A 24,042-nucleotide genomic window follows, 5' to 3' on the forward strand; every position below is an offset into this window, starting at 1 on the left:
AATAGAAATATCAGTAACATGTATGTATTTGACATTTTCACATGTAAATGAGAGTAAAACATTAAAAATAGAGACAGGGTTAGCTACATTTTACACCCTACAACTCCTAAACCTGCGGTTTAAAGGAGAAATTCTTTATAAAATGGACTTGGGGTGTAGTGAAATATAAAAAGTATGAACATTTGTCAAAAAGCCCCCATCCCCCCAGCATCCTGAAATCTAGCACTTTTAGCCGATGCTCTCAACAGGCTTACAATGCTGGTGATGGGGGCATAGTGTTGCCAATGCAAAAAAAAAATTACCAAAGAAAATATTACCAAGCTCAAATAAGCTCCACACTTCTTTGGTGGAATTCTGACTGCCCTGACATTTAAAGTAAGGCACTGAGAACTTTGGAAAAAACAGATAGTTTATTAAAAAAGGCTATTTACACACAGTGCCTTGATGTAGTTCTCCTTCTTGTTGTAGTACCACCTTCTTTAAATTAAGCCATGATAAGATTACTGACAGTTGGAGGTTTAGGATAGGGGAAAAGGAATTCTGTGGACATGCTGAAAAAATCTCTACAATAGTCATGCATTTTTACAGAATTAATCTTGTAATCTGTTCCCCTATCCTACCTAGTAGTTAGTTCTTGTTTACTGCCTTATTGTAACAATTTTAAGCGTGGAGCTACTTTGAGTTAATGGTGGGGAAATAGTGAGTTCTTTGCATGAGCAACGGCATGCCCCTATCACTAGCATTGGGAGTATTGGCTAAAAACATTGTGTTTGGGAATGCTGAGGGAGAATGGAGGTGGGTTATTTTTCTGTTACGGAGTACATCATGATAGCGCACCTCGTTTTAATCCTTCAGTCAGATCTAATTTACACCTAAAATAAAACTAATGACTATACTTGGTCTATTTTTAATCTTTCTAAATTGCTATTTTAATAAATGTTAAGATAAAAATGCATACAAAAACATAATGTTTTAGAATACATCTTATTCTTTTCTCAATATGAAGTGAATAACTATTTCAGAAATTGTAAATACTAAGCTACTATTGTCTTACCCTATTGAGGCATTAGACTTTATTTTCTTGGACAAACAATCATTTCAGGAAGGTATCTCCTTGGAAAAAAAACAACATAAAAGTATCTTAGAATAACATCCAGCCTTTGTAAATGTTTCCTATAATATAGTTTTTGTAATTTTTAGTTTAATATACATACGTCAAACTATCAAAATGTACTGTGAAAATTGGCCTTGGGCCTAATTGTTTAGCTGTCCTTACCCTTAGGAAGTACAAATGGCTGGGAATTACACAAAACAGTCCAAACCAATCAAACAAAAAATCGGCAGATTAGTTGACTACTAAAAAAGTAATTAGTTGCAGCCTTACTTGCCAAAAAGAAAAGCTTTAAGTTCTAAGAATGAGCCTTAATAAGTTTAAAATTGAAATGCTTAGAGCATATATTATTCACATAAATGCCAATACAGTAATAATGTTGGATTGCTGAATGAAATTAAAATTTAAAGATGAATGTTCAGAGACTGAACTCAAATATATGGCCTTGTGCGTGTGGTGCATCATTGTGATACATGTGATTAAAGAGTTTTATATGACTTTATATAGGTGTAAAATAAGTAAAGGAGTCAGAAGGACAATTCTAGCAAATAATTATGTTTTATTTTGTGTTGGATATCTTTTTCATTACATAGCATGTTTTGGATTTTTCCCCATCATATGCTTTTTTGTGTTTCTTTCTGGTTTTATTAGAATGATGTAACACTTGGGCATAAAAATACAAAAAAGTAAACCAAAGGCAGAAGATAAAATGGCAAAGATCTCTACAGCTACAGTGTATTTGCCAGGAGAGCTTATATATGCAGGAATAAAGGTGATCCAGACTGCACAGAATATGAGCATGCTGAATGTGATCACTTTAGCCTCATTAAAGTTATCGGGCAGCTTTCTGGCTAAAAATGCCAACACCAAACAAATCACAGCGAGTAGGCTGATATATCCTAGGACTGAGTAGAATGCAGCATCCGAGCCTGTGTTACATTCTAAAATTATTTTTTTATTACTTTGCTCAAAAAGTTTATTTGGAAATGGTGGTGAGATCTTTAACCAGAGAATACAGATGACTACTTGAATCACAGTACATGAACACACAATGCCCCTTTGTTGTGCTGGCCCAAACTTTGCTGCCATATTGTTACCAGGCAATGTTGCTCTGAAAGCAGTTACAACAACTATGGTTTTTCCCAGCACACAGGAAATGCAGAGGGCGAAGGTGATGCCAAATGTAGTGTGGCGCAACATGCAAGACCAGACTGTGGGCTCCCCGATGAATGTGAGAGGACAAAGGAAGCAGAGGATTAGCGAGACAAGTAACAGTAAGCTCAGTTCTGAATTATTAGCTTTTACTATTGGTGTTTCTCGGAAATGTATGAACACCACCAGTGTAGAAAATGTTAAACATGCACCAAACAGTGACAGAGCCACCAGAACAATCCCCATTGTTTCAGTGTATGACAGGAACTCAGTGACTTTCATAATGCAGCTGTCCTTTCTCTCGTTAGACCAGTACTCTATTGGACAAGACATACAGTCCGCTGCTCCTATTCAGGGAGAAAAAAAAGTTTGTTCAAAAGCATTAAACAGTTATTCAGTGTACAAACAGACACTCGTATGTTAAGGGTCTTGTTTATGGCGTATACAGTGGCTTGCAAAAATATTCATGTACATGTTGTTACCTTGCAACCACAAACTTAAAAGTGTGTTATTGAGGATTACTGTGGATTTCTTTAGCTCTTTCAGAGTGACACTGGCCGTTTCTCAATCTGCGTTCTTGTCTATACTTGTGTTCTTGTGGACTCGTGAAACGTCATCAGTCGCAGCCCAAGTACTGTTCAAATTCAGAAGATCACAGTTAGCCAAGTACACAACTAATACCCGGATGTGTTCTTGCTCCTCCCACTTTATCGAGGATGCATGGAAGGTGACTTGTGTGCACTTCTTACAGCCCCAGAATGCACCTCGCAGCAGTATCAGCGTAATGTAGGATGGGAAGGTACATAACTGTGAGCACCTGTACGTTTTCTAAACAATACTGTGTGCTAAAATAATGTTTTAAGTTATTTTTAGGCGAGTATGTAGGGGTTTAAACTACAGATATGTGGTTTATTTGTTAAGAAAGCGGCTAGGTGAAAATGTGCTCCTATGTTTTCGGAACAACGCTTTCAGCTCCTCTAAGAGGGTGACGTCATCAAGTACACAGCTGTTCCAATTACACAAAAAACGTCCCGAGTCCTCCCATCCTTGGGAGTCCGCACTCGTGATCTGACCTTCCCAAGTCCGTACTTCACAAGTACGGGAGTACAGACTTGTGTACTTGTGTATTGAGAAACGGCCCATGTCGGCTTTGCTGCTCCTCTGACCAGTTATCTTGCTTGGTCAATCATTTGTCCAACTGTTTGTTTGCAGTTGTGGAATACTTTTTACATTTTTGACTGATGTTTTTACCGGTGCTTCTTGGGATGCTCCAAGCTTGGGATATGTTTTTTATAACCTACCCCTAACCTAACCCTAACCCTGATTTAAATAAAGCATCTTTATTATGCAATTTGTTCACTAGTGTTCTCTAACAAACCACCGACGCCTTCACAGAACAGGTGTATTTATACTGAGATTAAGTACACACAGCTGGACTAATCTAGTGACTTCTGTAGGTAATTGTTTGTACTGGACTTTATTTAGGGGGTTCCAAATAAAGGGAGCTGGAGTAAATTTTTGCAAACCATGTATAATTTTTGTTCCACTTCACAATATGGGCTACTTTGTGTTGGTCTATAGCAGTAAAATACCTTTAGGTTTGTGGTTGTAAGGTGACAAAATGTGAAAAAGTTCAAGGAATGAATACTTTGAAGCCACTGTATATGCTGTATTTCAACTCCTTAAAATAAGGTGCTTACAAATGTTCTTTTTGCTATAAAAGAACCAGTTATTGATACTTGTAGGCCAAACCATGTTTGCAATAGATATGCATATAATTGTGAAGAACATCTTAACGGTTTAAATATGTTTAACTAAATGTAAAAGTTCTGGGCTAATTTAAAGGTTCTTCATTCTCACACATCTTGATTAAAAACATAGTTGTTTATGGAATCAATGGTTCTTTATGGCTCTTTTGGCATCACTCAATTTATTTGAATCACCTTTAAAAAAATGTAGTTAAATGCATACTGCACCTGTTGTATTGGATATGGAGCCATCAGCACATGGGATGCAGTCAAAGCAGCAAAAAGGCAGTCCTTTTATTTGTGCTTTCCGTGTTCCATGTGGACAAATTTCAGAGCAAACAGCTTTTGGAGTCTGGTATATTCAAAGTATAAATTAATTGGTATAAAGGACAGAAAAAACTGTGACAATAAAAAATATGAGACAAATATGTTATATATTACATATACATGTGTATTTCTTTTACCACATTTCCTTTGTTCCAAACAATCTTGTCCTCATAAATTACAAGGTCATATTTTCCGTTTGCAGAGGTGCTGAAATATCCTACTGGAATATGTTGTACTGCCCCTTCTCTCAGCTGCCAGTTTATGAGTTCATACGAAGCAGGTGGGTCTCCATTCTTATCAAAGTAAACCTCCTCCCCAAATTGGTCCACAAAATGCACATCTTTTAATTGCTCACTTACCTAGTGAGGCAAGAACACACAATCAGTCAATTCTGCATAGCCAAATAACAGGCTGCTTTTTTGAAACCTAATGACACTCAGGTAAACATTTAGCTCACCAGTTTTGGTGTTATCGCTGATACATTGAGACACTTCCTTGACACATTGCTACCAGGCATTTCACAAAATACCACACGATGAAGTGCATGTGCGATTGCATATACTCCTTGATAGACATTATATGCAATTCTGAGTTGTGTGACATCAAAAAATTTGTTTGTGTAATTCACCTTCTCATTTCCTGTGCATATTTTTGTTCTGTTTGGTAAAATATTTACTGAAGACAGAGGCTTACAGCCAACCATTGTTTCCCAGAAGTCACTGACAAAACTGGAGTTTAATTCTTGGTAAGGGCTAATATCTCTGAGCACAGGTCCCAATTTGAGCATGGCCATTTTTCGGACCACAAATCCAATTGTCCCTCCAAAAGATTTGAACATCTCTGGAGTGGATGGTCTGTCTGCAGTTACCCAAGCTTCACTCGCAATCCACTGTATTCCAGTAATGTTCTGTTTTAACACTTCTTGCATTAAAGGATATAGATCTCCCTCTGGCACAAATGCTAAGATCACTTTTACACTTGATTGTTTTATCATTTCCACCACTTCAAGGATTTTACTTTTGGGATACGTCCGCAAAATTGTGCCAACAAATGCAATGCAAACTCCAAGAGTCTCCACTTCTTTTGTGAAAGCTGTAATCCCGTTACGTCCGTAGTCATTATCAGATTGCAGAGCTCCAATCCACGTCCATCCAAATCGTTTTACCAGGAAAGCCAGAGCCTTTGCTTGGTGGTAGTCACTTGGTATTGTGCGAAAGAATGTGGGATATTTCCTTTTGTCACTTAAGCATGCACATGTTGAAAAGTAACTAACCTATGCAAATACATAGAAATCAAAGTTTATAAACACGTTTTACATTAATACATATTTAACAATATTTTGCAATAGTGTGCTTCTGAGTGTTACCACTGGCACTTTGAAGGGCCCAAGCGCTCCAGCAACAACTAAGGACTGTGTAGATCCTGACTCGGCTATAAGAGCTGTAATGGGAGGTGGATGACACTGAGATCCCTTTTCCTCAGACCCGCTCACCAAAGTCAGAGCAGCTCGCAAAACATTACTAGGAGAAGCACAAGAGTCTAACATTCTGTATCCCAGAGAGATGTTAGGAAGCAAACGATCATCTCTATTTATTTCATCTATTGCAAACATCATGGTCCTTGTCCATCGAAATGCTCGCAGGTCAAACCTGTGGTAAGTGTTAGGACAGAGAAGACAATGCATAAAAATTATACAGAACTCTTCAGGTACATTATCAGTACAACTATAGGTTAAACTCACCCTATGCATTGAGGTTTAGTTGGTGTTGTGTCAAAAGAAACAAGTACATTCTCCTGCTTGTTAAAAATAGGAAAAATCCCTCCTATCATGAGGTTTCCTTCTTTAAACATATCTTGCATTTTAAACTTACCCAAAATTTCGCATGCAGAGCATATTTGAGTGCAAAGAAATAAACATAGCTGCAGTATAGTGAGCATATCCATAGCTGCCCAGCAGCTCAGAGAGGACAAGAATAAATGCTCCCCAATATATATATACAGCTTCGCTTGCTGTGTGTAGCTGGTTCTTTCCAGTAGAGTGGGTTTAACTAGAGGGCAGCAACATGGAACTGAGTGTGTTTTCCTTGGAGGCAGGAGGTGCAGAACAGTAAGAAAAAAATACAGTATCAAATTTTCATAATTTTTCATGGTATTTCATTTCATTATTTTTTTTTTCTCCCCTGGGAACCAGAGGGCTTTAGACATACTGCTGCCGGCTTGTCAATCACTCTTTCGTGTTGTTTGACTGGTTAACATGTTATAAAAGTTTGCGACTTATTCTTTTGTCAGAATTAATTAATTATTTATATTTTTTTATGCCAGAAAATATTTTAATAACCGTGATATAATCTTTAAACTCTATAATCTGGCAACTACAAGCTGGAGTTTTGATATTAATAACTGAAGACCAGAGTAACGTATGTATATAGTACACATGTCATAACGAACAGCAGAATGTACTTTATCAGTGACATCACTCTGTTAACAGTGATTAGTTCAGCTTGGCAGAAAATGTTACCATCACCTGCTAGCTGTTAGCCATCTCCATTGACACCAGCAGTCTGTTTAGCCTTGATAGCTGCAAACGTCAGGACCTACCCAATTATTACAAAACATCAATCTTTGATTAAAAAACGAAAATAAATGCACCTTGGAAAAGATAGTTAGAATCGTTAGTTAGCCATTAGCCATTAGCCATAGATCAGCCATAGCTGATCTGCTATTTTTGGCTTCATAATAAAAGTCCTCAAGTCAGATTGTATTAATGCAAATATGTATACTACACATAATATAAAACCTATTTTTTGTTTTTATTTGTACTATTTAATTTTATTTGGACCTTTGGACAGATAAAATAAAATTAAATGCAGGGCTGGTATTTTTTCATTTCTAAACATACATTTTTATAATATTTAAAAAAACAAGAAGAAAAATACCAAATTAATAGTTTTCATAAGCGTATTTTGTTTGATTTGATTGTTTACTTATATATATGATTATTCTTGTGTTTATTCCTGTGCTTATTCGATCATCTGTCATTTTTGAACATTTATCACTGTAAATGACTTGTGGCTTTTATTTTGAAACCAGTTCTTCTACATGATCTTGCCATAAGGCTAAGTGACCAATGACCAAGCATTTGGAAGTGGAGGTTTGACCACAGTACATTTCAGTGGGCACTGGCTGGGAGACGATAGTATGTGGCCCATTATTTGCTACCGTCTCTGGGCCAGGGCTGGACATAACCTAAAAGGTTCATAGTAGAGGTGGGCGATACCGGGAATTTTGGTATCGATCCGATACCAAGTAAACGCAGGGCCAGTATTGCCGATATCGATACTGATACCGATACTTTTTAATATTTAAGCTTTATAGATCCAAATGATCCAAAAACCTAGGATATAATTTCACCAAACATTGTAAGTGATAACAAAATACTTTAGTATCACAATCAACATTTTTTGTTTAAAAACAATGGAACAGTAACAAAACAAAGTTTAAATATATAATAAAAAAATATAAAAAAATAAAATAAAAATTCTCCCCTCACTAGAGATCTTTTCTAGTTCTTTGTTTCTTTTTTTAATAGAATTGTCATTTGGAAAAACAATAAAAAATAAGGAATTGTCTTCCTTTCAGTGCAATTCAAATGCAAGTTTTTCTTAAATAAACAGAGTGTAAAAAAATATCACTCAACACAAATCTCCTGAGGTAGAGGCGTGTCGACTGGAGGAGAGCGCTGAGTGGGCGGGGCCAGGCTGAGCCTACCTGCGTGGCGGTTTGGCTGGCTTTGCTGAGCCATGTGACGCATGTGCAACAACAAGAGACCAGAGAGTAGACTGTGGTGAATCCTCGTGCGCAGCAGTCAGTGCGTGCGGCAGAGAAAAAAGCTTGAATATCGATATTTTTACACAAGTATTGCTCAATACCAATACCAGCGTTGGTATCGATATTATCGATATTTGGATCGATCCGCCCACCTCTAGTTCATAGCTCTATGTCAGAGCAAGTTTGAGCTGTTTAGGTTGTTTAAGTGCAGCAATAGCCTAATATGTTACCCAGAATAATACTTCAGCTATGAACAAACACTTTCTCTACTTCTGCTCTATGTTATTCTGTTTTTTGGACCTGGTATGTGCAGCGCTTGCTGCTTATGCTGCACAGCTCCACTTACTACATAGACATCTCATTGAAAACACTGTTTGAGAGCATAGCAGCAATATTTTCAACTTTCAATATTAAAGCAACTAAAGCAACACTGCTTTAGTAATATTTGTATCTTGAAATTGTATAATGTCTGTGTTCAATATATAGTATAATATTGTCTGCTCCCTCTTCCCCACCCCTTCCCTGTTGGTAAACATTTGTAAAACAAATTAAAAAGTGATCACAAAAAAGCAAGTTTACACTGCAAAAATATACAGGCTGGTCTGTATATTTTTGCAGAACCTTATTGCTATATAAACCATCTTGCTCTCGTGCCAGACAGCTCTGGCCATTCAGAGGAGAGAACATGCTCGCATGGTTTGTTGGGACAAATTTTGGGACATTTAGGTTTGCGCCTGTGTGAAAACAAACCATGTGGGAAAATGCTTCTAATAAACAAACTCATCAATTGGTTTGGACCAGAGAAAACATATACAGGTGTGAAAATGCCCTAGGAGTCACAGTGCCTTTTTTCCTTGAATGGCTGGACTTGAATTGTTGTTGCACCATTCAGACAAATTGATCAAACTTTAGAGCCCTGAAATTATAAATCACACCTAATGGAGGGTGGGGGTCAGAGCACATGTTACATTGCAATGTATGCAGGGGATTGTAATGCAGCGGGCAAATATTAGTAGAATGCCAAAATAATATCACAGGCAGGTTGTGGCAAAATCTAGAAAATCCACAAAATTATTTTGTTATACTATTTATATTGGCACAAAAATTGCCAATTTTAGCAGACTTTCAAAAGTGTTTCATTGTTTACTTTGTTGCTGGCTAGTTTGTAAAGGCTAGAATAAGAAATGCATGAAATTAATATACTGTTAAATAAATATAAGTGCTAATTTAGAAACTCTTTAAGTAGAAACTGACTGTGGTTTAGGCCCTTGGTGGAAGTTCAGTGATCTCATTATGTTGAGATTTTAAGTTATACATTTGAGAATTTCTATTAATAAAAACGTTCTTGCAATTTTTAGAAATATTCTCATTATTACATCATTCTGAATAAATTTTGAATTAAAATGAGAAAAATAGGTTTCCATACTGCAGGGAATAGGCTCTTTCAGAAAAACAGGAAAGAGAGTCCTGTAAAGATTCTCTATTTTATGGCTTTAATTTCAGTGCATATGGTCTTCATAAAAATGTCAAAACAACAGTGATATTTTAGAAAATCGTAATTTGTGTGAGATTTAAACGTAAACTTTTCCGTTACTTGTGTTTGTGCTGCATAATTGTACCATAATATTATAATGTAAATATTATGATGAATCAAGTATTTAATCATAAATTGAAAATACATTTTATTGCACTTTCTTCAGGTGAAAACATAAACATCTTGTGAAAACATCATTAGGGACAATTCTGTGGAATAGTTGGGTTTCATTTTTTGTTGAAATTTACATTACCCGGCATGTTTTGTATTTTTTCCCATCATATGTTTTTTTGTGTTTTTTTCAGGTTTTATTAGAATGATGTAACACTTTGGCATAAAAATGCAAAAAAGTAAACCAAAGGCAGAAGATAGAATGGCAAAGATCTCTACAGCTACAGTGTATTTGCCAGGAGAGCTGATATATGCAGGAATAAAGGTGATCCAGACTGCACAGAATATGAGCATGCTGAATGTGATCACTTTAGCCTCATTAAAGTTATCGGGCAGCTTTCTGGCTAAAAATGCCAACACCAAACAAATCACAGCGAGTAGGCTGATATATCCTAGGACTGAGTAAAATGCAGCATCTGAGCCTGTGTTACATTCTAAAATGATTTTTTTATTACGTTGCTCATAAAGTTTATCTGGAAATGGTGGTGAGATGTTTAACCAGAGAATACAGATGACAACTTGAATCACAGTACATGAACAGACAATGCCCCTTTGTTGTGCTGGCCCAAACTTTGCTGCCATATTGTTACCAGGCAATGTTGCTCTGAAAGCAGTTACAACAACTATGGTTTTTCCCAGCACACAGGAAATGCAGAGGGCGAAGGTGATGCCGAATGTAGTGTGGCGCAACATGCAAGACCAGACTGTGGGCTCCCCGATGAATGTGAGAGGACAGAGGAAGCAGAGGATTAGCGAGACAAGTAACAGTAAGCTCAGTTCTGAATTATTAGCTTTTACTATTGGTGTTTCTCGGAAATGTATGAACACCACCAGTGTTGAAAATGTTAAACATGCACCAAACAGTGACAGAGCCACCAGAACAATCCCCATTGTTTCAGTGTATGACAGGAACTCAGTGACTTTCATAATGCAGCTGTCCTTTCTCTCGTTAGACCAGTACTCTATTGGACAGATGATACAGTCTGCTGCTCCTATTCGGGGAGAAAAAATATGATAAGAAATATTACACAGTTATTCATTATTATAAAAACACTATGTAAAACATCCCTATGTAAGTAAATGCTTAATGTACCTGTTGTATTAGATATAGATCCATCAGCACATGGGATGCAGTCAAAACAGCAGACAGGGAGTCCTTTAATTCTTGCTTTCCTTGTGCCAAGCGGGCAGATTTCAGAGCAAACTGCATTTGGAGTCTGACAGATTTAAAGTACATTTTAGAAAATGCAAAGTACAAAAAATGTAATATTATGGGCTGTATTATGTTATTTCTATTACCAAATTTCCTGTGTTCCAAATAATTTTGTCCTTATAAATCACAAGGTCATATTTTCCATTTGCAGAAGGACTGAAATATCCTACTGGAATATGTTGCACTTCCCCTTTTATTAGCTGCCAGTTTACGAGTTCATATGTAGCAGGTGGATCTCCATTCTCATCAAAGTAAACCTCCTCCCCAAATTGATCCACAAAATGCACATCTTTTAACTGCTCACTTACCTATTTAAAAAAGAGAGTAAAGGATATAATGTAATGATATACTGCAATTAGAAGGCCTAATATCACTCGAATAAGATGCAATGGAAAGCAGAAAACATCTCACCCGTTTTGGAGTTATATCTGATACATTGAGACATTTCCTTGACACATTGCCTCCAGGCATTTCACAAAATACCACCTGATGAAGTGCATGTGCGATTGCATACACAGCTTGATAAACTTTGTATACATCTCTGAGTTGTGTGACATCAAAAAATTTGTTTGTGTAATCCGGTTTCTCATTTCCTCTACATATTTTTGTGATGTTTGGTAAAACATTTACTGAAGACAAAGGCTTACAGCCAACCATTGTTTCCCAGAAGTCACTGACAAAACTGGAGTTTAATTCTTGGTAAGGGTTAATATCTCTGAGAACAGGTCCCAGTTTAGGTATAGCCTTCTTTGGGACCACAAATCCAATTGTCCCTCCAAAAGATTTAAACATCTCTGGAGTGGATGGTCTGTCTGCAGTTACCCAGCCTACAGTTGCAATCCACTGTATTCCAGTAATGTTCTGTTTTAATACTTCTAACATTAAAGGATATAGATCTCCCTCTGCAACAACTGCAAGGATCACTTTCACATTAGATTTTTTTATCATGTCAACAACTTCAAGCAGTTTACTTTGGGGATATGTCCGCAGAATTGTGCCAACGAATGCAATGCAAATTCCAAGACCCTCAGCTTCTTTTGCAAATGCTGCAATCCCATATCGTCCATAGTCATTATCAGATTGCAGAGCTCCGATCCACGTCCACCCAAATTGTTTCACAAGAAGTGCCTGAGCTTTAGCTTGGTGGTAGTCACTTGGTATTGTGCGGAAGAATGTGGGATATTTCCTTTTGTCGCTTAAGCATGCACAAGCTGAAAAGTAACTAACCTTTTAAAATACATGGACATCACAGTTAAAAACAATTTTCACACAGGTGCATCTTTACATTCAAAATATTTTTGACATAGTACTGTTTTGAGTGTTACCATCGGCACTCTGAAGGGCCCAAGTGCCTCAGCCACAACTAAGGACTGAGTAGATCCTGACTCAGCCACAAGAGCTGTAATGGGAGGTGGATGACACTCAGATCCCTTTTCCTCAGACCCGCTCACCAAAGTCAGAGCAGCTCGCAAGACAATAGTAGGAGAAGCACAAGAGTCCACAATTCTGTATCCCAGAGAGATGTTAGGAAGCAAACGATCATCTCTGTTTATTTCATCTATTGCAAACATCATGGTCTTTATCCACCGAAATGATCGAAGGTCAAATCTATGGTCAGTGTTTTATACAGAAAATAATCCACACAGTTAATATAACAAATTAATATACATCAGCAGTAATAGCAACATTAATGTGTTAAACATTATATTACTACTCACCCTTTACATTGAGGTTTAGGTGGTGTTGTGTAAAATGAAGCAAGGATATTATCCTGCTTGTTAGAAATGGGGAAGATCCCCCCTATCATGATGTCTCCTTCTTTAAACACATCTTGCATTTCAAACGTACCCAAGCGTTTACATGCAGAGCATATGTGAGTGCAGAGCAGAAAGCATAGATGCAGTATATTAAGCATACCCATGGCTGGACAGCAGCTCAGAGAGGAAAGGAGTGAGTGTTTCTGCTATATATACATGTTCCCTTGCCATACATAGCTGGTTCTTTCCAGTGGGTTGGGTTTTGTTAGGGGGCTGCAACCTGGAACCGAGCATGTTTTTCTTAGAGGCAGGGTTGTTTTGTCACAGTATGGGTTTAAGTTTTCATAGCCGTAAAAATATGTATACGTTCAGGGCAGTCTACTGCATTTTAGTTTACTCATTATAGTGTTTGAGAAGGGCTACACAATGATTCCTTTCACCTTTCATTGTTTCGATATTAATATTTATTATTTACAGTCCAATATGTCTTTGACCTCACACTGGGTTGTCCACTGAATCCACAGATAGTCCAGTTTATTCTCCAAAGATCATCAGTTTAAAAGCTGGATGGATGAGGCCGGTGGCTGGCTGATGCTAGCCATTAGCTTATCATGAACGCTCTTGCCGCACTTCTGCCTCTACATGCACCCCTTAAGAGTACCTCTCTTTCAGTCCTCTTTTCAGTAAACACAGTGGTTCTTAGCAGGTTTAGAGCTCGCAGCTCTGCTTGTAGACCGCCTATGAGGTCTTATTTTTTTCTGATTTTGCAGTTACAGAAGAGTCTGGCACTCATTGGTTCTGGTTGCTCTGGCAGTGAACATTTGCATGATTTCAAGTTCCGGTCATTTTTTAGCAACCATTTCAAACAAAAAACACAGTGTTTTGTTTGCAGAGTGGCCTCTGCAGCTAACCGCTCCAGCTAACCATTCCACCAACCGAATTACAACAGGATATGATTAGCACCCCCACATGGAATAATGAAGCAGTGACTCCCGTGAGTCACATTGGAAGGCGAGTGTTAGGGAATTTAGAGCTCCAATGTTTAAAATAAATAAATATTGATATTTCATGCCGCGTATTCATTATGTATGACAAACAAAAATAATACTATATATTGCTGTGTCGGTATACTGCTCCACCTCTACTATATAGATGTTACCTTGGCACCTTGGGGAATGGAGCCTGAAAGGTAATGTAACAGTTGTAACAGTTGGCCTACAAGAAGAACACTAATACCTCTTTTTCATCAACAAACTGCTGGTGCCGGAGCCGGTGCTGGTTCCTCTGAAACTATGAACTTTTAAAGAACCGGCCTGTGTTTCCTTTGCTTTAAGGAGTCACTTACTACATATGTGAATGTGGGGGTGTTCTCCCAAAAACAGAAACAGAAGTTAGGGGAAGATTTGAATGCCTTTTTTGTGATACTTAAACGCCCTGCCCTTTGCCCGCTCGCATTACTGATTTGCTGGTTCCAGACTAGCAAGATTGTGGGGCCAGAATAGCACCTTCTTTGCTGGCTGAGAACCTGTGATTTTGCGGTGGAAAATTTTGCCCTGGGAACTTGGCACCAGCCCTGGCATCATACCGGTGGAAAAGTGCCCTGTCTGACCACTATGGTCCAATAAGACTGTCGCTCATTACTGGACACAAGGTCTACTTTTTAAGATTTTCTTTAAGACTTTTCTCTCCGGACAGGTCCCATTGGCCCCTGCCTCAAAAAATGGACTCAGGTTCATAGAGGATCTTAATGGACTGTTTCCTGGCTGTCAGGAACACAGTGGAGCATGCTACTGTATGTAATGTAATGTAATGTATGCTAACCAGTGAGAACTATTTTTTCAGCGGTGTGCATTGTCATCTGTCTCCCTACCTAATGAATTTTCCGTGGTGCAGAATATTATTCAGTACTTCAGCACTTGATGGACAAGGATAAGTCCGGCTGACCTTAAAGTATGTGTTGTGGCTGCGAGATGTTAAATACTCATTAGCTTTCATAAAAAATTACTTCAGACCCCTCAGGGCTCCCCATAGCCCTCAGTGTGATCTATATAGACCGCAGAAGTCGTGCGTCATTCTGTAGTGCTTGTATAGCTTCCGTGTCTAAGTGTTTTTTCCCTATGAGAAAAATGAATGGGGTTTTTAAAAACCCACCTCTGTCACATTCTGTGGTAAATAAATCTGTTCAGACCTCTGTACATTTTATTCTGTGTACATTTTACTCCTGAACATCACTGGATCCTCTGAATTTCGAGATCGTTTAAGAGTCGTAATGAGAAAAATGCTAACTTTAAGCTAATGCTACAGCGGAGTGAACTGACCTCCCGGCGCCGTTACAGAGATTAGCAGGGGACTGGTTTCGGTGCAACACCAGAGAACTCCAGCCGTAAGTTAGGAGCATTTTACACTCAGCTGAGCCTAATAATGAACTAACTGCGCTTAAAATCACTAAAACAGAACAGTGATACTCAGAACCAGCTGTAACATGTTTTAACATTTACTCTCTTTATTATGCAGTGAAATAAATAGGTGTTTCTGGTTCGTTGTCGCCTCAGTGAGGGCAGGTAGTTAGTTGATTAGTTCTGCCTTTTAAAGCTCTAACAAAGACTACACTGCTCAACATCACACTGCTCAACATTACTGAAAGAGTTTTCACCTGTTTAAATGCTGTAATGATCCTCTGTGAAGAAGCATCATAATCCAAAACGCTTTCTGATGGGAGTTCACTGGTGTTGTGCAGAATCCCGTCCGGGGTCAATTCCAGCCACGGTGCTGTGACGTCAAGTTAGCATTTTTCAGATTACTCCCCTTAAACGATCTCGAAATTTAGAGGATCCAGTGATATTTAGGAGCTAAATGTACACAGAATGAAACGTACAGGGTTCTGAACATATTTATTTACCACAGAATGTGACAGAGGCCAGTTTTTGAAAAGCCCATTCAAATCCCGTATTGACTTGGACGGCTTAGACACGGAACCCCAAAGGAGCCCCAAATAAGGGCACAAACAACAAGGCGCAGACTACAACATGACAACTTCAGTGGTCTATTTCATACTGGACTTTTAAACCTCTGCCTCATGCCTGACTCTTCTCCCATTACCCTTGTGGTGTACCTTCCAAGCAGCACTTGTCAATTAGGTGACCGAGGTCATCACTGTGGCTAGTGCTGGGCGATATAACGATATCGATTTGTTTCGCGATAATTTTTCCCTCGATGACGATGATAAGCCTGTGCAATAGAATTCGATAAACATTCATTTCCATTTCCGTCTAAGTGGCGCGGCAAACAACGAAAACACAACGTGTAATCAATCCAGAAGATGCTGGAGCAAATTAATAAATAGTTAAGAAAATTGTAATAGTTATTCTCATGCATGCAACAAAAAACCCTAAAGAATAGTGGAGTATGGCCCGACACACGCAAACAACCATAGTGTTTGGACTTTGGGAATAAACGGCCGCACTGTTCAGCACGTTTTAAATAAATTTTAAGTAAATTTTAAGCACTAAATGTAATTAATTCAATTTATATTAGGACCTCGGGGCAGGTGCTGCAAAAATGTGTATGTGGGGCGCGGATTAAAGGAAGAGGTTTTTTTGCGGAGCGGTAACAGGACAAAAACACCTTAAGAATGATGTCTAAATGACTTTCCTCTAATCTAATATAATTTAACATGGTTTAAGGATATAAAATAATTTCTAAACAAACGAACTTTTTAATATTGAGCTTATGGCCCAAGTGCAAAAACACAAAATCATTTATCATTTAGATTATCTGCCTGAACGCGAGCCCGAACCCGAGCTTGAACGCCAGCCTGACTCAGGCGCTGCATGAACTCGGGCCGGTCGAGAACACCGCTTTCCTCTCAGATTAGGCGGAAGAAAATGGTCTTTTTTTTAATGTAACAAATCACACTGTGATTTTTGTGATATTTCCCCAATTACAGCTCAGCTGCGCGTTTAAAGCTCAACGCATGAATTAATCGGTGCGCTGTGCGCCGCGCGTGCTCGCGGGGGATTTGACGCGTCTGTCAAGCAAGTTAATGGACCGTTTTGGGGGCAGAGATTAAGAAGTACAGCAGGTACATCTCAGATTTGTAGTTTAATGCTCTACTAAATTACTGGCTTTAAAACTGGCTCATGATATGGTCGGTTCTGGCTGGATTTTTTCCTGCCTACAGGCTGCATTTGACGGAAAGCAGCTCCTCAGTCAGACAACAGTGTCAGCATACAAATCGTGTGCGTTTCCTACAGGACAAACCATTTAAAAGTGCAGATAAACTCATTAAAAAATCACACAGTGTCTGTCTGGCTTAAAATACTTTTAATAAGGTACAGCTTTTAAATTAATAAATCAACATTCATTAAAAATCCGTGAGAAGTTCTGTATGCTAAATGACAAGCTAAGCTAATAAGCTAATAACATTTAATAATAACAGAAAAATAGATATGAATTTGGAAAATAACCAACTAAAGTGAGCTCAAAATACAATAATAAATATAATCTAACGAATTTCAAAATATAAATTAGAAATATTGAACTTCAATATTAAATTCAACTTCAACTACAAAAAACGCAAGGACCGATAGAACATAACGAACAGAAAAAAATAAATTTGAAATTGGAAAAAAAGTTCAAAATGCTAAAAGAAATAAAACCTAACGAATTTCAGAATATAAAATCTAAATATTGCACTGCAGCAGTACAAAAGCCTAAGTGCTTAAACAAACAAACCAAAAAACAGCCTATCACAAATCATTTTTTGAGCCCGACCCAGCTGAGGAAAAGGTGGGAAATCTTTTTTTTTCCGGCTGGGTCTTGGAAAACTTTGTGGTGAATTAAAGGGGCCGAGTTGCAATTTTTGTTTTACTTTAATCAGTTTTTAATCCGTCTTTTTAAAAACAAATATTCCAATATTGGCTGCCAATCAGTGCCCAATATTCTGAGCTCAAAAAACGCTATTCGGGCCAGCCCTACTAATCTAATATAATTTAACATGGTTTAAGAATATAAAATAATTTCTAAACAAACGAAATATTTAATATTGAGCTTATAGCCCAAGTTTTTTTTTCAGTCATGGAAAATTGGAAAAAATTGGAAAAAAGCCCGAGTTCATGCAGCGCCTGAGTCAGGCTGACGTTCAAGCTCGGGTTCTGGCTCGCGTTCATGATTAATTTGTTTTTTTAAAAACTAATATTGGAATATTCGCTACCAATTACTGCCAAATATCCGGAGCTCAAAAAATGCTATTCGGGCCAGCCCTAATAATTATGGAGATACAGAAAAAAATATTGTGATAAAACTTCCATCACTCCCTTATTCTCTCACTAATAAAAACAAACCTTTAAGTGTGACACAAAGTGATTTGATTTATATCGTGATACATATCGATATCGACTGATATGGAAAACTATATCGTGATAAGATTTTTTCCCATATCGCCCAGCTCTAACTGTGGCCAATATGACACTGGGTAACACACCCCCGTTAAGGTGACATGTAATTTAATGAGAGGAGTTTTAGATTTTTGGGCTGTCCTCTAATTACTCTAGTAACTAGTGGTGTATTTAATCTCAAATTGGCAAAAGATGGAAGTAAGAATAATTCAAATTAAAAGAACAATATTTCCTACATTTACTCAAGCTAAGATATTTTATGGTTTGTCTGATTAGCTTCATTTAATTTGTTAATGCTCATTCATTCCTGCATTTTAGACATGCCTTCTAGCATTTTACTATTTTGTGAAGTTGCCATTGCTTCTAGATCACTTAAAAGACAAAACAAAAATCAAACCAGATTTCCTGAGCAGTTTAATAACAGTATGCACTGTAGAGAAAAAAGAAAATCATTCTTTACCATTCTTTCTTTGAGGATAATTATTTTTAAATTGCTCCATCCTAACGTTTTGGATTGGTTGCATGCCAGAAACACAGGAATGAATGCATATTAACAAATGAAATGAAATAAAATGGTGTTGACTGGATGAAACTATATCATCTTAAACATATATTGTATACATTAAAATAAAGTCACTTTTTTTTTCTTACTCACATTTTCCATGCTTTCCCAAAAATGTATTTTAGGTGCTAACATTTACATCAAATAACAACATTAAGGACAGTTCAGTAGAGTAATTATGTTTTATTATGTGTTGGATATCTTTTTCATTACATAGCAGGTTTGAGATTTTTCCCCATCATATGTTTTTTTGTGTTCCTCTCTGGTTTTATTAAAATGATGTAACATTTTGGCATAAAAATACATAGCAGTAAACCAAAGGCAGAAGATAAAATGGCAAAGATCTCTACAGCTACAGTGTATTTGCCAGGAGAGCTGATATATGCAGGAATAAAGGTGATCCAGACTGCACAGAATATGAGCATGCTGAATGTGATCATTTTAGCTTCATTAAAGTTATCGGGCAGCTTTCTGGCTAAAAATGCCAACACCAAACAAATCACAGCGAGAAGACTGATGTATCCTAGGACTGAGTAAAATGCAGCATCTGAGCCTGTGTTACATTCTAAAATGATTTTTTTATTACTTTGCTCATAAAGTTTATTTGGAAATGGTGGTGAGATGTTTAACCAGAGAATACAGATGACTACTTGAATCACAGTACATGAACACACAATGCCCCTTTGTTGTGCTGGCCCAAACTTTGCTGCCATATTGTTACCAGGCAATGTTGCTCTGAAAGCAGTTACAACAACTATGGTTTTTCCCAGCACACAGGAAATGCAGAGGGCGAAGGTGATGCCAAATGCTGTGTGGCGCAACATGCAAGACCAGACTGTGGGCTCCCCGATGAATGTGACAGGACAGAGGAAGCAGAGGATTAGCGAGACAAGTAACAGTAAGCTCAGTTCTGAATTATTAGCTTTTACTATTGGTGTTTCTCGGAAATGTATGAACACCACCAGTGTAGAAAATGTTAAACATGCACCAAACAGTGACAGAGCCACCAGAACAATCCCCATTGTTTCAGTGTATGACAGGAACTCAGTGACTTTCATAATGCAGCTGTCCTTTCTCTCGTTAGACCAGTACTCTATTGGACAGATGATACAGTCTGCTGCTCCTATTTGGGGAGAAAAAATATGATAAGAAATATTACACAGTTATTCATTATTATAAAAACACTATGTAAAACATCCCTATGTAAGTAAATGCTTAATGTACCTGTTGTATTAGATATAGATCCATCAGCACATGGGATGCAGTCAAAGCAGCAGACAGGGAGTCCTTTAATTCTTGCTTTCCTTGTGCCAAGCGGGCAGATTTCGGAGCAAACAGCTTTTGGAGTCTGACAGATTTAATGTATATCTTAGATAATGCATAGTAAAGCACAGAAAATAAACATTTATGCGGAAGAAGTTAAATTTTTATATATATATATATATATATATATATATATATATATATATATATATATATATATATATATATGAATACATTTACTACCAAATTTCCTGTGTTCCAAACAATCTTGTCCTCATCAATTACAAGGTCATATTTTCCATTTGCAGAGATTCTAAAATGGCCAACTGGAATATGTTGTACTGCCCCTTCTCTCAGCTGCCAGTTTATGATCTCATATGTAGCAGGTGGATCTCCATTCTGATCAAAGTATACCTCTCCCCCAAATTGATCCACAAAACGCACATCTTTTAATTTCTCACTAACCTAGTTAAAGAAGAGAAACACATATGTAATGATATGCTGAAAATCTTCTCCCTAATAATAACCAAAAAATGCAGTAAATGTATCCAGCAAAAACCAGCTCACCATTTTTGGGGTTATTTGTGATACATTAAGACACTTTCTTGGCACATAACTCCCAGGCATTTCACAAAATACCACACGATGAAGTGCATGTGCGATTGCATATACTCCTTGATAGACATTATATGCAATTCTGAGTTGTGAGACATCAAAAAAATTGTTTGTGTAATCCACCTTCTCATTTCCTGTGCATATTTTTGTGATGTTTGGTATAATATTTGCTGCAGTTGAAGGCCTGCAGCCCACAATTGTTTCCCAAAAGTCACTGACAAAACTGGACTCTGTGACTTGGTAAGGGTTAATGTCTTTAAGAAGAAGTCCAAATTTAGGCATGGCTATCTTTCGGACCACAAATCCAATTGTCCCTCTGAAAGATTTGAACATCTCTGGAGTGGATGGTCTATTTGCTGTTACCCAAGCACTGCTCGCAAGCCACTGTATTCCAGTAATGTTCTGTTTTAACACTTCTAACATTAAAGGATATAGATCTCCCTCTGGAACTATTGCAAGGATCACTTTCACTTTTGATTTTTTTATCATTTCCACCACTTCAAGGATTTTACTTTGGGGAGATGTCCGCAAAATTGAGCCGACAAATGCAATGCAAACTTCAACCTCCTCCACTTCTTTTGTGAAGCGTGCAATCCCATATCGTCCATACTCATTGTCAGATAGCACAGCACCAATCCATGTCCATCCAAATCGTTTGGCTAAGAGAGCCAGAGCCTTTGCTTCATGGTAGTAACTTGGTATTGTCCGGAAGAATGCAGGATATTTCTTTTTGTCACTTAAACATTCACAAGTTGAAAAATAACTAATCTATTGAAATACAAAGAAATCAAAGTCTATGAATAGGTTTTACACAGATACATGTTAAAGATCTTTGCAGTAGTGTGGTTTTGAGTGTTACCATTGGCACTTCAAATGGCCCAAGTGCCTCAGCCACAACTAAGGACTGGGTAGATCCTGACTCAGCTATAAGAGCTGTAATGGGAGGTGGATGACACTCGGATCCCTTGTCCTCAGACCCGCTCACCAAAGTCAGAGCAGCTCGCAAGACAATAGTAGGAGAGGCACAAGAGTCTAACATTCTGTATCCCAGAGAGATGTTAGGAAGCAAACGATCATCTCTATTTATTTCATCTATTGCAAACATCATGATCCTTGTCCATCTGTATGCCCGCAGGTCAAATCTATCATTAGTGTTTGGATAGAAGAGAAAAAGCACATAGTTATTATTAATTTCACATTTCTACTTATCAGTAATAGTATACATTATTAAAGAATTACATAAAGGTAAAATTATATTATTACTCACAGTTTACATTGATGTCTAGGTGGTGTTTTCTCAAATGAAACAAGTACATTTTCCTGTTTGTTAAAAATAGGAAAAATGCCACCTATCATGATGTCTCCTTCTTTAAAGATATCTTGCATTTCAAACTTACCTAAGAGTTTACATGCAGAGCATATTTGAGTGCAGAGCAAGAAACACAGATGCAACACATTGAACATACCCATGGCTGCCCAGCAGCTCAGAGAGGAAAGGAGTGAGTGCTCTCTTATATATATGTATGTGTTCACTTGTGTGACTGATCCTTGCCAGTAGGACTGATTTGTTTAGAGGGCTCCAACCTGGAATTGAGCAGGTTTTCCATAGAGGCAGGTAGGTTTACTTGGATTTTCATGGGTTTTGGAATGTTCTGAATATTAGAACATTACATTCCACACATTGCAGTTCACACATTCATGTTTACATGACTACTATAATATTAAGTAAAAAAAAACTTTTATTTAACTGGAATGGGCTTGTCTTATTGATATACCTCAGAATAAAGACAAAAAACAGAATAACCATATTTTTCATAATTCTTTTATGGTAATGTGGCCTCTTTCTTTCTTTCTGTAACCCATTCGTGCAGTGTGTTCCTATACACACACATGCCCAGAGTGGTGGGCAGACATTGCTGTATTGCCAAGCAGGGCTGCAGCCATAGATTATTTTTGTAATCGAGTACTCTACTGAAAAACGATTTGATTAATCGAGTAATCGGATAAAACATATTTGCTTGGTTAAAGAGCAATTAAAAAGACACAAGAGAAAACAAGACATTTTACTTAATAAAATGAATAATTGCATTTTATTGTGAGCAAGGCAGTTGTCAAAGTTAGTTATTGCTATGCAACATATTTGTCAGTATTTCCTGCTTTGAATCAATGTAATGTTTCCCTCTGGTGGCCTTAACTGGAATACACATTGACTGGCCATATGCTCAGTTCTTCCACACTGAACTATGGCTGTCCTGTTGCACATGCTTTTTATTCTGACACATGATGTTGTGTTGGTAGCATCCTTGCTTTGAAAAGTTTGCTTTGAAGAAGAGTTTATACGCAATTCAAGCAGTTGGGAGTTTGAGAGTCGTCGCATTGTATGGGCTTTAGGAAGCGGAATGGTTTTGACGATGTATTATGCACCATATTGGTCATGTGGATATTTTCGTAACACGGTGGTGGCAGTGCATAAACGTAGGTGCACGTCAGTGACATGAACAACCAGGATTGCAGACCGAACATGTAGCAAGCAGTGATTTCCTTTGCGAATCTACATTGCAAGTACTTTTTCAGCCCAAAGATACATTAAAAAGGTCCTGCAACCAGTGATGTTTTAGTTTCTGAATGTGCACAGTGGTGTGCTATTCTAAAAGGACAATGCTTGTCTTCATATTGCTTTTGTATCAAGAACTTGCCTTGACGACACAGATGCTATGTTTTGGCCAGGTGGCATGTAAGCCAGCTAGGGAATCCACTGTGCCACCTGTCCTCATACTGCTGCTTGTCTCAAGAGCTTGCTTTGAAGACACAGATGCTATGCTTTGGCCAGGTGGCGTGCAAGACAACTCGGGAATCCACTGTGCCACCAAGTGCCCTGGAGGTGCTTGGCAAGACAACTAGGGAATTCACATGTATGCCCAGATATGGATTGACCATCTGTGCTTGTTCAGTTCAGTAGTCCAGGTGGACAGTCGTTTCGGTTGAGAGTATGCTGTGTGTGATTGGCTGCTACTTCTTACTGGTGTGTATTGAGTATGTGTAGAATGCAATTATAAATGTATTTGATTGACAGAAAGGTAAAGGTAAGTAAGGCAGGAAGGTTGTCCATTCATGTGCAAGCAGTTAAATCCACTCCTGCTCCCTTGTCAGGAGTTCCATTGTTCCTTCTCCCATGCCAGTGGTTCTTTCTGCTCCTAACTGCCAGTGGCTCCAGCTCCCATTCTAGCTGTTTCTGACCTCATGCCAGGAGCTCCTTGGTCCTCCACCCCGGGTCGGAGGCATCTGCAGCTCAAGCTTTAACTGTGAGCTCCACGTTTTAATCTCCCTGGTGAATTCCTAACTTAATGTTGGGCTTCTGTTGGCAT

The 24,042-nt window shown here is 37.9% G+C and overlaps 3 protein-coding genes across 3 annotated transcripts; all 3 read right to left on the reverse strand.

Moving 5' to 3' along the window:
• Positions 1-1,696: 1,696 nt before the first annotated feature.
• LOC111191709 (extracellular calcium-sensing receptor-like) lies at positions 1,697-6,473 on the reverse strand. Its single transcript, XM_049483689.1, has 6 exons — positions 6,080-6,473; positions 5,705-5,987; positions 4,796-5,611; positions 4,476-4,697; positions 4,240-4,363; positions 1,697-2,610 (listed from the first exon to the last, which is right to left on the reverse strand). The coding sequence occupies exons 1-6, from the start codon at positions 6,280-6,282 to the stop codon at positions 1,697-1,699; spliced, it is 2,562 nt and encodes an 853-aa protein (XP_049339646.1). The 5' UTR covers positions 6,283-6,473.
• Positions 6,474-9,866: 3,393 nt separating this feature from the next.
• LOC103025769 (extracellular calcium-sensing receptor-like) lies at positions 9,867-13,027 on the reverse strand. Its single transcript, XM_049483743.1, has 6 exons — positions 12,803-13,027; positions 12,410-12,692; positions 11,496-12,311; positions 11,171-11,392; positions 10,965-11,088; positions 9,867-10,863 (listed from the first exon to the last, which is right to left on the reverse strand). The coding sequence occupies exons 1-6, from the start codon at positions 13,003-13,005 to the stop codon at positions 9,950-9,952; spliced, it is 2,562 nt and encodes an 853-aa protein (XP_049339700.1). The 5' UTR covers positions 13,006-13,027; the 3' UTR covers positions 9,867-9,949.
• A 5,963-nt stretch (positions 13,028-18,990) lies between these two features.
• On the reverse strand, positions 18,991-22,143 carry LOC103036480 (extracellular calcium-sensing receptor-like). Its single transcript, XM_022667315.2, has 6 exons — positions 21,945-22,143; positions 21,537-21,819; positions 20,630-21,445; positions 20,306-20,527; positions 20,024-20,147; positions 18,991-19,922 (listed from the first exon to the last, which is right to left on the reverse strand). The coding sequence occupies exons 1-6, from the start codon at positions 22,139-22,141 to the stop codon at positions 19,009-19,011; spliced, it is 2,556 nt and encodes an 851-aa protein (XP_022523036.2). The 5' UTR covers positions 22,142-22,143; the 3' UTR covers positions 18,991-19,008.
• Between the last annotated feature and the right edge of the window lie 1,899 nt (positions 22,144-24,042).

The sequence above is a fragment of the Astyanax mexicanus genome, chromosome 9 (assembly GCF_023375975.1).
Source record: "Astyanax mexicanus isolate ESR-SI-001 chromosome 9, AstMex3_surface, whole genome shotgun sequence".
In the NCBI taxonomy this organism is placed as follows: Eukaryota; Metazoa; Chordata; class Actinopteri; order Characiformes; family Acestrorhamphidae; genus Astyanax; species Astyanax mexicanus.